This window comes from Dendrobates tinctorius, unplaced genomic scaffold (genome assembly GCF_039654945.1).
Source record: "Dendrobates tinctorius isolate UK_male_01 unplaced genomic scaffold, ASM3965494v1 ptg000183l, whole genome shotgun sequence".
Lineage (NCBI taxonomy): Eukaryota > Metazoa > Chordata > Amphibia > Anura > Dendrobatidae > Dendrobates > Dendrobates tinctorius.
The window spans coordinates 9,460,387-9,475,605 of record NW_027361850.1 but is presented as its reverse complement, the minus strand read 5'-3'; the positions used below and the strand labels follow the sequence as shown (position 1 = coordinate 9,475,605).

The 15,219-nt window shown below is 46.5% G+C and overlaps 1 protein-coding gene across 2 annotated transcripts; it reads right to left on the bottom strand.

Annotated features, from left to right (window-relative positions):
• Positions 1-267: 267 nt before the first annotated feature.
• On the bottom strand, positions 268-11,287 carry NDUFS5 (NADH:ubiquinone oxidoreductase subunit S5). Of its 2 annotated transcripts, none has more exons than XM_073552021.1 (3): positions 11,131-11,287; positions 8,671-8,888; positions 268-468 (listed from the first exon to the last, which is right to left on the bottom strand). In XM_073552021.1, the coding sequence occupies exons 2-3, from the start codon at positions 8,884-8,886 to the stop codon at positions 370-372; spliced, it is 315 nt and encodes a 104-aa protein (XP_073408122.1). In that variant the 5' UTR covers positions 8,887-8,888; positions 11,131-11,287; the 3' UTR covers positions 268-369. The 2 variants fall into 2 exon arrangements, with proteins under 2 accessions (XP_073408122.1, XP_073408123.1); XM_073552022.1 differs by having other exon boundaries at positions 11,073-11,214.
• Positions 11,288-15,219: the final 3,932 nt, after the last annotated feature.

Below are 15,219 nucleotides of genomic sequence, written 5' to 3'. Positions count from 1 at the left end.
CTGGAGGAGTAACAAAGGAACAGCACAACCCAATGATCACTGGGCAAGGGAAGGGCGTTCTCTGATGAGTAAGGAAGAAGAAAAGCACAAGATTGAATGTTAGGGAAGGGCCTGCTACTGATTACTATAAATATGGAGGATTTTTACTACTAGAATGGATGAGGGGTGACTACAGGGTGCAGACCTGGGTTAGATATATGGAGGTTTGATTTACTACATTTATTATCCCAAATTATTATATGTGAAATTATACAATACGAACACAACTGAGACTTGTGTATATACTTTATTACAGAGGACCCTTGGTTGCCACCGAGTAACAATTTACTAAGAAATAACAAAAAAAAGACACAACTGTTCCTTTGACAATTACGGGGTATTTTCATCTTTGCTGAAATCAGGCGCTTTGTATTTTCCTTCTTTCTCCAACTTTTCTTTTTGCGCTCTAATAATGCTCAAGCGTTGCAGCTGTAAGGAAGAGACTTTTATTAATATTCTTGCTCAGTAGGTTTACACCAAGACTCTACATCACCAACACCTAGAATCTTTACATGCACAATAGTCCTCTTTCTACAAACCTGTACTTGTGCAAACCATTCCTTCTAAAATATATACAGGGACAAACAATAAGTCGTCACCAAGTCAACATGAAAATTAGCCCTAACAATCCACCTAAACTTCCACCCAATGATGACTAAACAAATTGGAATACAGTCATCAGAACCATCTATCTCTCCCTGCAGACCGCAGACTGCTCCTGGCAGCTACATACTGCAGAGTATTAATGGCTGCTGTGTGGAGATTCCTCTTTCCTAGCAGCAGAAAGCACATACAAGAAAAAAAATATTAGAATTTAAAGAGGACCTGTAACAAGGTCAAAAGTGGCCAGTGTTTCCTCTTATTTTTATTCCCACTGCTTCTGAGTATTACATACCATATATTTTTGGACTACAAGATGTACTTTTTTCCTCCAAAAATGTGGAGGAAAATTGGGGGGGGTGCGTCTTATAGTCCAAATGTACCTGCTCTGGCTTTGGTGGGGAGGTGGGGGAGCAGCAGTAGCGGAGGAGCGGGTTACAGGAGACAGGAGCTGGCTGCTGCGGCTAACTCCCGGGCCCACTGCTAAGGAGAAATGAATATTTACTGCCTTCCACTCCTATGGGCGTGGAGTGGAAGGCAGTAAATATTCATTTCCCTTTAATTGCGGATTCACAGTTAGCCGCAGCCGACGGCTTCCTGCAGCTGCTGGGCTTTCACATGTGCCCGCTACATAAGGCAATGAATATTCACTGCTCTCCACTCCCATAGGCGTGGAATGCAGTGAATATTCATTCCCTTTAGTAGTGGCACACGTGAACACTCGGCAGCTTCAGGAAGCCGGCAGCTTCAGGAAGCTGTCAGCTGCGGCTAACACTGTGCCCGCTTTTAAAAAACAATGAAAATTCACTGCTCTCAGTGCACATAATCCCGGCATGGAGAGCAGCGAGCATTCCGGCAGCTGTCCTTGGCTTGTAAGCAGTGCATGACATCCCTGCCATGCGCTGCTTACAAGCATAAAGCAGCTGCTGGCATCGGAACAACACGCTGTGAGGGAGCGCAGGAAGGCAAGTATAATGGTTTAGTTTTTTATGTTTTTCTGATGGGGGCCATGCATACTAGGATAAGGATGGGGCCATGCATACTAGGATGGAGATGGGGGCCCTGCATGCCAGGATAGGGTTGAGGGGGACCGTGCTCACCAGGATAGGGTTGAGGGGGATATGCAAGCCAGGATGGGGATGAGGGGGCCGTGCACACCAGGATGGGGATGAACTACACAATTGACCACATTTTTGGCTTCAATTTTTTGGATACTTATTTCCGCGTCTAAAACCTAGGGGCCTCTTATGGTCCGGTGCATCTTCTAGTCCGAAAAACACAGGGAGGTATGGACCTTTTATTTAGCGCTAATATTTTTGATCCTAACAAGGGTGTGAGGCTCACAGGGTAATAATGTAGAGCAGACTAAATACATGGAAAAGACCAAAACAAATCAACATTCTCAAGGAGGATAGCAGTGGGAAAAAACGGAGATTAGACCTACCGGTAATGTTATTTCCAGGAGTCCATCCTGACAGCACCATGGGGTTGTCCTTCCTTCATCCTAATAGGGACAGGAAATGCACGAGAGGTTAAAAGGTCCCCTCCCACTCCCACACTCCAGTGATTTTCCAAGTACCACACCAGTATGGATGCAATTATTATTTATTTAGATTTGAGTACAAGCATATTATTACCAATACAAATCATCGGGAGGGAACTACCAGTGCTGTCAGGATGGACTCCTGGAAATAACATTACCGGTAGGTCTAATCTCCGTTTTCCAGGACGTCCTATCCTGACAGCACCATGGGGAATACCAAAGTAGGAATTCGTTTAGGGTGGGACTACTGCTTGTAGCACTTTACGACCGCAGGTCCTTCTGCTAGCGTGTCCAATTTATAGTGTCTACCGAAAGTGTTCAGTGTAGACCAAGTAGCAGCCCTGCATATTTGCTCTACTGAGGCTCCCACCCTTTCTGCCCATGAAGTCGCCACCGCCCCAGTGGAATGAGCTCTAAGCTCCTCTGGTATCGGTAATCCCTCGGCCTCGTATGCTGAGGAGATAATTGACTTATCCGCCCTGCTAGGGCGTGAGTAGATGCGCCTTTATCTTTATTTCTACCCTGTATTGGACAAATAATTTATGTCCTGTAGCCACTCCTGAGTGGCCTCTAAGTAGCGTGTGACGTCCAATGAGTAATAGAATCTTTCTTTATCGTTTCCCGGGATGGGCAGAATGAGGGTAAGACTATCTCCTGGTCTAAATTTTTTGGGGAGATACTACCCAAGGGAGGAATCCTGGGTTCAGTTTTAGTATTATGCAGTCATCCTTTGAATGTAGGAGTTCTGGACTGACACAGCCTGGATCTCACCCAGCCGTTTGGCTGAGGTGATGGCTACCCAAAGGATGTGTTTCTTTTTTTTTTTTTTTTTGTAAGCTTGTGACATCAATCTCTGATACTGGCTCATATGGTGGTCTGCATAGAGCGTTAAATAACTGATTTAGGTCCCACGGGAACTGTTTTTCCTTAACGTGGCTCTCAATCTCTGGATGGCCTTTGTAAAACATGTTATCCACGGATGAGAGGCCACGGCGAAATCAAAGAAAGTACTCCAAGCTGCTATCTGAACTTTCAATGTGCTTGGACTCAGACCTTTATTAAGTCCTGCCTGGAGGAAGTCAAGGATTTGAGGGATATATGAGCAAGACGGGTCTATGGGGATACTACCACCTTCTGGGCAGAACTTCCCCAAGATTTTGCAATAGATTGCACTCGGTAACCGGCTTACAGCTGGTCTGCATCTTTGAGATCAATTGGTAGGAGAGGTCTCTGGATCTTAGGATCAGTCTCTCAGGATCCATGCTGCCAACTGTAGGGTCACCGGATCTGGGTGCAGAACTGGGCACTGGGAAAGTAAATCCTCTGGCATTGGTAGATGGGCAGCCCTTCCTGAGCCATCTTCTTTAGAAGGGGGAACCAACTTCGCCCGGGCCCGAAGAGTACCACTAGCATCACCCGCCTTCTTCCTGGATCTTCCTGAAGACTCTCGGTATTATAGCAATCGGGGGAAACCCGTATAGCAGTCCCCCACTCAATATCTGATTCAAGGCGTCGACCCCTTTGGATGGTCCGCTGGATTGAGGGAGAAGAATCTCTGTAGCCTGGTGTTCTTCCTTGACGCAAAGAGGTCTAGCTGAGGGGTCCACTCGGTGGCTCGGACTTCTTGTCCTGTTCAAATAGTCGGCTATGTTGTTCCTGGTGCCTTGCGGATGTACCGCTCATATGGAGCGAACATTGTTCTCTGCCCCGTTGAAGATGTGAGCCGCCAGGTTCTGAAGCTTTCCCCCTGGTGGCGTAGGAAAGACACTGTGGTTACGATGTTTGACCTGGCTTACCTAAGTTGGCCCTGTAGACTCGACCGGCTTCGTTTTAGTGTCTCCCAAACTGCTCCTAGTTTGAGGACTGTGAACTGATGCTTCCGGGCCATGTCCCTGAAGGTACCTTCCTTTCAGATGGGCCCCACATCCTTTCCTACTGGCGTCCGTGACGATAGTCCCACATGGTGATAGGATCCGAGGCACCCCCAGGCTGATGGTTCTTGTGACTGGTCCCCCACTTTGGAGATGATTTTAGGCCTGAGGACGGCCGAGTGTCTTTGTCCAGAGAGGTCTGCTGTCTGTCCCACTTTGACCCGATTTCCCTTTGTAGTCTTCTCGTCCCATTACGCAGGGTATGTATGCTTGTCAAGGTACCTAAGACCTTCATTGCGGTTCTTATGGATATTCAATCTCGTCATAGCTGACGAACTTTTTTTTTTTTCTTTCTTTCTTTCCGGTAAATGAGATTCCTCTCTTGGAACCTAACATGATTCCCAGGAATTCTTTCCCCTCCCGGGGTACCGGGCTGCAGGTCTGACTTGTCTTGTTCAGGATTCATCTAGAATCTCAAGCGTGGCGATTACCAAGTCGAGTTGTCTTTTAACTCTGATGTTGACTAGATATTACAAGGAAGCCGTTCAGGTATGGCCCGATGATTATGCCGCTTGTCTTAAGTGTGCCACGATCTTGGCGACCAGCTTCATGAAAAACCCGGGTGCTGAAGCTAGGCCAAAAGAACGAGCCTGAAATTGAAAATGATAGTACCCGCTTATTTTAGTGCGAATCGCAGGAACTTCTGAGAGTGAGGGTGGATGGGAACCTGATAGTATGCACTCTTTAGATCTATTGTGCACATTGTGGTGTTCTGATCTATCAGAGGGATGGTGGTTTTTAGGGACTCCAACCGGAATCTTCTGTATCGGACCCACTGGTTAAGTGGTTTTTAACTTTATAATGGTCCGACCCTCCCCCAAAGGGTTGTGAAGAGTTGAATAGAGGCCTTGACCTCTCTCAGTACCTGGGAACAGAACCACTACTTCTGACCCTAGCAGATCTCTACGTCTGCCCATATAGGGTCTATAAGGGTTTTGGACCGGGATTGAAACTACAAACCGTGCTGGGGGGGGGGGGGGGCCCTTTGTGAATTCAAGGGTATAGCCCTGGGAAACTGTATTCAGGATCCACTGATTCTGGGACATAAGCCCCTATGCCTCTGAGAAGTTTTTGAGGTGACCCCCTACGGATATCGAGCTGATCTTTTCCCTCTATCCTGGGAGCCTGAGGAGAACATTCGTGCTCCCTTCTCATTGCGGCCTTTGAGCATTGTGAAGCACAGGGGGGAGGGGGCCCTAGGAGGAGGGGTAATGTTAAGCGTTGGGTTCCTGACTCTGCACAGCAGGAATCCCCCTCCCCGCCGTAGTGGAGTCTGCTCAGCAAGGACATTGTTCTCAGCATCCTGCTCCGTCTGCTACTGTGGGCTTGGTAAATACTATCTAGTGGATTGGAAGGGTCATGACCAAGAGGATAGGGCCTCTGAAGGGAAAATATCCTTTTGATGTCCCTGGCCTTCCAGTATTTTATCTAAGACCAGCCTGAATACCCCTCCGACTGAGACGGTATGGCACGTAACTTATTTTTCGACTGGTAATTCCTTGACCAGGTCTTCATCCCTATGGCTTGGCGAGCCAAATGGATAAAGAATTATTCCTGGCCGCGAAACGCACTGATTCGGCTGGAGCGTCCACCAGAAATCGAGTTTGTAATTCTCAACAGGGGAAGGCTTTCTAAGATATTACGTCTAGGGGTTTTCCCCTTGATCAGTACTCTGACTGGTCGATCCATAGATGCATGTATCTGACGACCGATGTGACTAGAAGAATCTTCAAAGGGAATTGAAAACTTCCGTGACACCCAGGCCACTAGGGGTGTCGATCTTAGGAACTTCCTCCCGAGTGTTAACCTGGTTAAAGGGTAGTTGAAGCCCAAGGACTTGAGGAACGATGAACCGCTCCTCAACGTCCCCCCATTCCTCTAGAATCCTTGTACGGATATGGTCTTTAACTGGTGGATGACTGAGGAGGTAGCAGACCTGAGGCGGAGGCCTGGACCTCCCCTCTGACCATTGTGCGTGTCTCAGCGGGGGAAAAGAGGCTTGTTTGCCTCTGACGAACCTGAGGGTGCACCCTTCGCATAGGGGTTTAAAGGTATGCCTGTCGATTTGCCCCTGGTCTGCCCAGCCTCGCGCTGCCTAGCGGCTGACACATGAGGAGAGCAGTTACGCTTCGCCTAGAAGGGCCGCCTGGTCGGCCCCCTGGTAGTTTGCCAACACAGATGTTTATTGGATCTGGCGGCTTTCCTGGAGGTTGATGCTGCAGGAGTCGGTGCCCTCTTTTTCTATCGTAAAGCACGGGAGCTTTTTGGTTAAAGCTCCTGTCTTACATATGTCATGTCCATCGTGCCCATTACTTACAGACATTGGTGGTTCAGCGTGATCGCTGCTTCCACAGCGTCTTTCCTGGCGGTGTACGGTAGTCTGTATGGCCGACCCCCCGCCACTCTGTCCTACCTTGCCTTGAGTGGGTCGATTGATCCTCATGCTGTCGCTGTCCGCGCCGCCATTCCGTTCCCGGCTCCACGCCTGGTGGGACGCAACCGGAAGTCGTCATCTGGCGCCCGGAAATGATGCGGCCGCCGCCCTGGGGATGATGCGGCGTGTGACGCCGGGAGCCGAGAGCCCCGCTGAGGGGAAGCGGCTCCGAGTCCCTGAGCAGCGCTCCACGGGATGCCTGGCGGAGAACCCCCCTTAGGGGGGTGCCGCCCCGGACCATCGGACGGGAGAAGCTTGGCCTTGGACCCCGATGTCCCTGGCCCCTTGGTAAGACTTCTGACGATCCTGTGGATGCCGCAGCTCCTCCACGGCCCTCTCGCGCCTGTCCTTACAGGGACAGGAAAAAACACTGGAGTGTGGGAGTGGGAGGGGACCTTTTAACCTCTCGTGCATTTCCTGTCCCTATAAGGATGAAGGAAGGACAACCCCATGGTGCTGTCAGGATAGGACGTCCTGGAAAATAAGATAAAAAACTGGTCAATACTGAGCTGGTGACATATCTTCTATACCTACCAACAGCATGTACTATATAGTTCCAAGCTACTCCTGAGCAGAGACACATTTATCAGCAGTAAAAACATTTTAATTTACGAGCTCTAAATCCCTTCTAGGGTCTCTACATGACTAGTCCATCTCCCTGAACGACGCCATTATCTGTGGAATAAAATATAAATCGATAAAACACTTTCCAGGTGATCTCTAAAAGTTTAATACTTCCAAGCTCTTCCTTACATCCATCTAGGGCTTGTAATGGTAATTGCAATAGAGAAGAGCTTTATAAGTGTATGTGCACACTTTGTGGATTTGCTGCGAATCCGCTGCAGATCCGCAATAGATTTATAGTACAATGATAACCTATGGGAAAAAAAAAATTGGCTGTGCACATGCTGTGGAAAATTCCGCACGGAATCCGCAGCAGTTCACTTTCCGCAGCATGTCAATTCTTTGTGCGGATTCCGCAGCGTTTTTACACCCATTCCATTATAGAAATCCGCAGGTGTACAAATGCATGCCAAATTCGCAATAAATCCACAGGAAATCTGCATAAAAACGCACGGATTTTGACCTGCGGATTCTGCCAAGAGATGCAGATTCCGCACGGAAAAATCCGCACAGCAATCCGCAACGTGTGCAGATACCCTAACAGATGGAGTTGCTGTTCCTTTATCAGGGTAAATAATGTATGGAAATGAACCAAAGAAATCAGTCTTATTTGAGCTACTGGATCACATGATGAAATGCCTCATCTGTACATACTTCTAAAACACTTTATTGAAGTGCAAATCCTTATTAACTTACATTTCATCACAGCCCGCAAGACTATTAACATTACTTTTCTTCTCTAATTATTAAAGGCCATGTGCACACGTTCAATATTTGGTCAGTATTTTACCTCAGTATCTGTAAGCCAAAAACAGGAGAGGAACAATAATAGAAACCCGTCACCACCTCTGGATCTATCACCCACTCCTGGTATTGGCTTACAAATAATGATGTAAAATACTGACCAAATACTGAACATTTGCACATGACCTAATATCTATCCTTCAATAGATCATTAATATCAGATTGGTATGGGTCTGACACTCCGCTGTTATTAGCTCTGACGGTGGCCGGATGTAACAATGAATGGAGCTCCACACAATGTGTAGTGGACAATGCCAGGTACTGCACATCAGTTCCTACTGGATTTTCTTTCACAGGAGCTGATCTATAGTACTCAACATTGGCCACGACGCGCTCCATCCATTCTCTGTGGGACTGCCGAGAGCAGTGCTTGGCTTTTTCCGTCAGCTGCATATAGAATGAATCGAGCAGCGGTTGAGAATACATAGTGCCGGTTCATTGTAATAGGAATAAAAGTGCACCTTGTATCTGATCAGTGGGAGTTTCATTTCCCTGATCCTCACTGACCTATATGCTTTTGGCCTTCATCTGGCAGGACCGGATACAACGTCAAATAAGATATGAAATACTGTAGTAGACTAAGACACTCCATCCAATGGAGTCCAGTAATGAACCTGTTCCATGGCATAATACTGGATCCTGCGGACCACAAATTCTCATGCCCCAATGTGTCCTAAAAGATTTAGCTCACTCACCAATTTACTTCTGTTCATACACTCAAGGAAGTCTTCATATTCCAGCTGACATTCCTTCTTTGCACGGATGGCTCCAATGCCATCTGCACATTCTACCCAGTCTTTCTCAAAAGAATGGCAACGAGTGCTGTGCCGGAAAGGTTGCTCAGAGCTCTGCAGCAGCATCCATCTATCAACATCAATTCCCAACTTGCGCTGAAGATCGATAAAAGGCATAGCTGTGAAGTGAGAGCACCAAGAAATGGTATTGACAGCAGAGTATACAAAGCACATACACAACGCAAGATGATGGAGTCAAAAATAAAGCCTAAAATCCCATGGTCATTGGTCAAGGACTATTAGGAAGAACGTGTCCAACATCTGAAGAACCTCTTGACAGCTGGAATCACTAAGTCAAGACTGGAAGTTGATCCAGCAGGAATGAGAGATATAATTTCTTGATTTATATCTGGGTTATTAAGAAAGGGTGGGTGCAAAATTATAGTATCAATATTGGTAACCAAGAGATCGTAACGCAAATTTCTTACAATGAAAAGACGCAGTATCAAAGTTTTATCTATGCACTACAAATATATGGTCCACAATATCCTCTGGTATGGATGCCACTGGTTCAGTGATGTGTTGTTCCATTGTTGTGCTGTCTTCCACGATCACCAGATACAACACCCTGCGACTTTTCTGTGGGGCTACAGCAAGGACTGTAAGGTCTGGTACAATGCACCACTGAAATAGTGGCGTCCATATCAGAGGATATGCTGGCAGGTGTCTGCACAGACCTGTAGTACCGCCTAGACATCCGATGGGTCACCAGTGGAAATAACTCTGGACATTTGTAGTGTATAGATAAAACCTGGATAGATAAGCCCCAATTCATCATCACAGATGTCAATGCCTGTCTTTATGAGATGGTGTGATGGAGTCTGCCACTCCCAATTCATGAAGAAGTGTAGACCTTTTCAGGAATCAGGAGAACAGATGAGTGGGGTACACCTCTATGTGTGCTTAATCACAAATCTCACTCCAGTCGCTGCTCGTATATTGAACGCCAGCACTCGTCATGAATCTGCCCACAGTGTTGGGCAAAAATGGCTGGGAAGGCCAAAAATTGTGACATTTTGGAGCAGCCTCGAGTTGTGTCAAATCATTGTGACTTTTCAAAGCTTGTAACGGCAGAATACTGGGGTTAAAACTTTGATGAATCAGACCTAATGTGTCTCCTTTCATGTTAAAGGGAATCTGTCACCAACCTGGACGTATATGACCTATTAATATGGGCATACAGGTAATAGAAATGTTACACTAGTCCTAGTCTGCCTTATGTTAGTGGTCTAGTTGTTGAGAAATCTTATATTCTTTCCTTCTGCTAATGATTTCTTCCAGGCTCTGAAGCGTACGGTGCATGAAAGAAATCCCAGCCTCGTCTTCATTGTAATACTGTCCCCCTCTCCCATGCACATCAGTTCTGGCGCTGGAATCTCGCGCCTGCACCCCTTCCACAATAAGTAACCCCCCCTTCTATGGGCACTGCAGGGATCTTTTGCACAGGCAAGTCACTGTGACCTCCAATGTGCGCACCGATAATATGCTCTCCCCACTTCCTCCCTGCATAGTTCCTAGTGATGACTATGTGTACATAACAAAGACTATACAGGGTGGAAGTGGGGAGAGAACCTTATCGGAGAGCAAGCCGGAAGTCACTGGTGCCTGCGCACAAGATCCCTGAATGCAGTGCCCATAGAATGGAGGAAATAATACGTATAGGAAGTGCAGGGTGCAGGATTCCGGTGCATTACTGCCGTGCATGGGAGGTGAAAATAGGAGGCAGAGATTTCTTACAGCACCGCACACCCAGGAGCCCGGAAGAAATCATTAACAAAGACAGAATATAGAATTTCTCCACAATAAGACCATTCATCTGAGGCAGACAGGTAGGACTGGTGTAACATTTCTATCACCTGTATGCCCATATTAATAGGTCAGATACGTCCCGGGGGGACACATTCCCTTTAATGTTTATTGATCATTTTTGCAGCAACTATTTTTAACTGAATATATTAAGTAGTGAAGGGAAGATCGGGCGGTCACTTCTCTTTGCTGCTTTGTGGCTTTTGAAGCCTAAAGCAAGTTAAAGACGTTAAAAAAGACAACAAGCTTTCTCCCTTGCAGAGCAGATGGTCATCCATTTATAGCATTTTTAAGTGTTTTTTTTAGGCAGAATCCACCTGAAAATAACATTAGGTGTGAAAAGTAATAGGCCCTTGGGGGCAGACAATATAATGCACAGCTGCCTAGTAACAAGGCACTGGCCTCCATTACAAGGTGCACCATGGTGAAGGGCAGGAGGGCATCAGCCACCCCGTTACCACACGCTACAGCCCGGAGAATGGCTCGGAAATACAGACCTATAGAAGAGTGAGCGCTGATAGTACACGAATAAATAAGCCTGCTTTCTACAGTCACCTGTAAGGATCCCGAACGTCCTCTACTCCTGCAGCTTCACGACATTAGCAGCAGTAAAGCGCCTGTCACGTGGTAAATAAAGCAGCCGCCATGTTTGTTTTGGGCACACACATACTAATATATTATTCTTTTACGTAGGGTGATATCACTAGAAATATGTATAGAGATGATTTATAAGTCTCGCGTGTGTAATTATATGACAAACGTGACTACAGATAGTCGGGAATATAGCGATACTGGCGATGTGCGCGTTAGTTGTTACAGCGCCACCTGCCCATTGGAGGACCGAGGTGTTGGCATGACGTAATAGCAGTACAGTATGGTGATAGAAGGCGGTATTACTGCAGCCTGCACCTATAGCGGTGCTGTGTGGCTCCTGACCAGTGCTGTATGCCACATTATTGACAGACCAAGGAAACTGTGCAGGCCTGAAGAATCCTACTGCCCCCCCCAGTGGATTGATCGCGGTAATGCAGATCCTACTCACAATATTACAAGTCATAATCACAGCATGCAAAGTAAACCAGTCAGCTATAACATTAAAAGCACTGACAGGTGACTGGAATCAGGGATGGTTTTAGGCAAAGTGGGGCCCTAGGCAAAGTTTAAAATGGGGCCCCAAATGCTAACATATTGCACATCACAGAAGCATTTCTGTTGTAGTTACATGCGCTGAGTTCAGGCCGCTAAATGAGTGTGATCGACAATATTGAAGTCGTTCAGTGCTTGTTTCCTGGCCTCTTTCCACTGTCTGAGAAAGAATGATAGGGACAGAACAATCACTAACAGATCACCTTACAGTATCATGTTATCAGCAGCACATCTACAGTTTACACCCCATAGTCCTCCATATAATATAATGTGCCCCATAGCCCTCCATATAGTATCATACACTCCTCAGTTCTCCATATTCCATATAGTATAATACACTCCTTATAGCCCTCCATATAGTATAATGTGCCCCATAGTCCTCCATATAGTATAATGCACTCCTCAGTCCTCCATATAATACACCCCTCATAGTCCACCATATATTAAAATACACTACAGTCCTCCATATAGTATAATACACTCCTCATAGCCCTCCATATAGTATAATGTGCCCCGTAGTCCTCCATATAGTATAATACACTCCTCAGTTCTCCATATTCCATATAGTATAATACACTCCTTATAGCCCTCCATATAGTATAATGTGCCCCATAGTCCTCCATATAGTATAATGCACTCCTCAGTCCTCCATATAATACACCCCTCATAGTCCACCATATATTAAAATACACTACAGTCCTCCATATAGTATAATACACTCCTCATAGCCCTCCATATAGTATAATGTGCCCCATAGCCCTCCATATAGTATAATGTGCCCCATAATCCCCCATATAGTATAATGCACTCCTCAGTCCTCCATATAATACACTCCTCATAGTCCACCATATATTAAAATACACTACAGTCCTCCATATAGTATAATACACTCCTCATAGCCCTCCATATAGTATAATGTGCCCCATAGCCCTCCATATAGTATAATGTGCCCTATAGCCCTCCATATAGTAAAATACACTACAGTCCTCCATATAGTATAATGTGCCCCATAGCCCTCCATATAGTATAATGTGCCCCATAGTCCTCCATATAGTATAATACACTGCTCAGTCCTCCATATAGTATAATACTCTCCTCATAGTGCTCCATATAGTTTAATACACCACCAGTAATCCATGTAGTACAATTCACTTCCAATAGTATAATGCACCCCATAGTTCTTCATATAGTATAATGTATTCCCTATAGTCCTCGATACAGTATAATGCAGCCCACAAATAGTATAATGCAGCCACCCCACAGAGGATAATGCAGCCTCGCCATACAATATAATGTAACCCCCATAGAAAATAATGCAGCCTCCCTCTGATATTATAATGCAGCCACCCCTTAGAGCATAATGCAGCCACCCCACAGAATATAATGTAACCCCCCCATAGAATATAATGCAGCCCCCTCATAAAGTAAATGCAGCCCCTCCATAGAATATAATGCAGCTCTTTATATAGTATCATGTAGCCCCTCCATAGAATACAATGTAGCCCTCTTCATATAGTATAATGCAGCCCCAATAGAATATAATGTAACCCCCTCATAAAGTATAATCAAACCCCCATACAATATAATCTAGCCCCCATAGAATAAAACGTAGCCTCCTCATATAGTATAATCTAGCCCCCTCATAGAGTATGATGCAATCACCCCCATAGAATATAATAAATATAATGCAACCCCCCATAGAATATAATGTAACCCCAAATAGAATATAATACAGCCCACCTCACCATAGAATATAATGTAGCCCCCCATAATATATAACACAGCCTCCCCCATAGAATATAATGTACCCCCCATGGTATATAGCACAGCCGCATAGTATATAACACAGCCACATAGTATATAGCACAGCCACATAGTATATAGCACAGCCACAAAGTATATAACACAGCCGCATAGTATACAGCACAGCCCCACATGGTATACAGCACAACCCCACATGGTATACAGCACAGCCCCACATGGTATATAGCATAGCTCCACATGGTATATAGCACAGCACCCCATGGTATGTAGCACAGCCCGCCTAGTATATAGCCCCATATGGTATACAGCACAGCACCCCATGGTATATAGCACAGCACCACATGGTATACAGCACAGCACCACAGGGTATATAGCACAGCCCCACAGGGTATATAGCACAGCCCCACATGGTATACAGCACAGCACCCTATGGTATATAGCACAGCACAACATGGTATGCAGCACAGCCCCAGAGGGAATATAGCACAGCCCCACATGGTATATAGCACAGCACCACATGGTATATAGCACAGCATCACACGGTATACAGCACAGCCCCCCATGGTATTCAGCACAGCACCCCATGGTATATAGCACAGCACCACATGGTATACAGCACAGCACCACATGATATATAGCACAGCACCCCATGGTATACAGCACAGCCCCACATGGTATTCAGCACAGCACCCCATGGTATGTGGCACCCCTGAGGCTCAGTTACCACAGAGGTACTGCACCTCCTCCTGAGGTGTAGTATCCCACCATCCAGGTAAGGTGGAGACTCCTGACCACACTCCAACACCTGCACCCCACACCACAAAGTAGTGTAGCAAAGCACCTTCGGCGGCTCCCTGCTTGGAGTATAGCAAAGCACCCATTGGTGGCTCCCTGCTTGGAACACGAAACGTGCTGGGATGGTGGGTGGAGTTAGTTTTACATTACAAGGAGCGGAACGAGTTTAGGATGAGAGGTCAGTTGGTTAGAGAGTTGGAGAGGAGAAGATCCCTGGAGAGAGGGATGGAAGGATGGAGGTGCTGCAGCGGATCCCAGTGATCTGGATCTGCTGGCACGGGAGAGGAAGAGAAAGAGCAACGTAGACTTAAAGCCTGATTCTCCATAGCAGGAAAGATTAGCACGGAACGTGAGAAGTAAGAGAGAACAGAGGACGTGGGTTAGAAGAGAACTCTTCCTAGGAGTTGTAAGCGCAAGGCCGGGGCCCGGTCCCCGAGGTTGTATGGATACTAATGGTTCTGCAGCAGGCACCGGAGGAATAGAAGTAAAGACCACTTTATTCCCACACAAGACTTGGGGGCACAACAGCAACTGGATAGTGAGCCAGGACTTAGTAGCAAGGAGTCCCCGAAGCAGGCTACAGCTGTCTGCCGTACAAGTAGAGTTCATAGGAACATCAGGCAGGAGGAAGTCCAGTGTAACTCAGTACTAGGAGTACTTAACTCAAAGGCGCTATAAGAGGAGACGTTCAGCAAGGCACATATTGGTGGAGTGTTGGAAAGAAGTATTCCGTCTGGCCGGGAGGTTGACTGAGTCCCTGACCCGGAGGACATGGCACAGAGGCAGGCACCTGTTGTACAACAGACTGTGAGTAAAGCTTTGGAACTACATGCTCTGGTGTCCTCCACTCATTTCTGCGAGAACCGGCCCAGCACTGCTGCATCCTCTGCGCCTGACACTATACCATCTGCGTGTTACCTCACCTACACTGCCCTGGGA

Coding starts and splice junctions, on each gene's coding strand:
- NDUFS5 (XM_073552021.1), bottom strand. CDS start 8,886: ATGCCTTTTATCGATCTTCAGCGCAAGTTGGGAATTGATGTTGATAGA. Junction 469..8,670: donor GTATGAACAGAAGTAAATTG/GTGAGTGAGCTA, acceptor TCTTCCTTACAG/CTGCAACGCTTGAGCATTAT.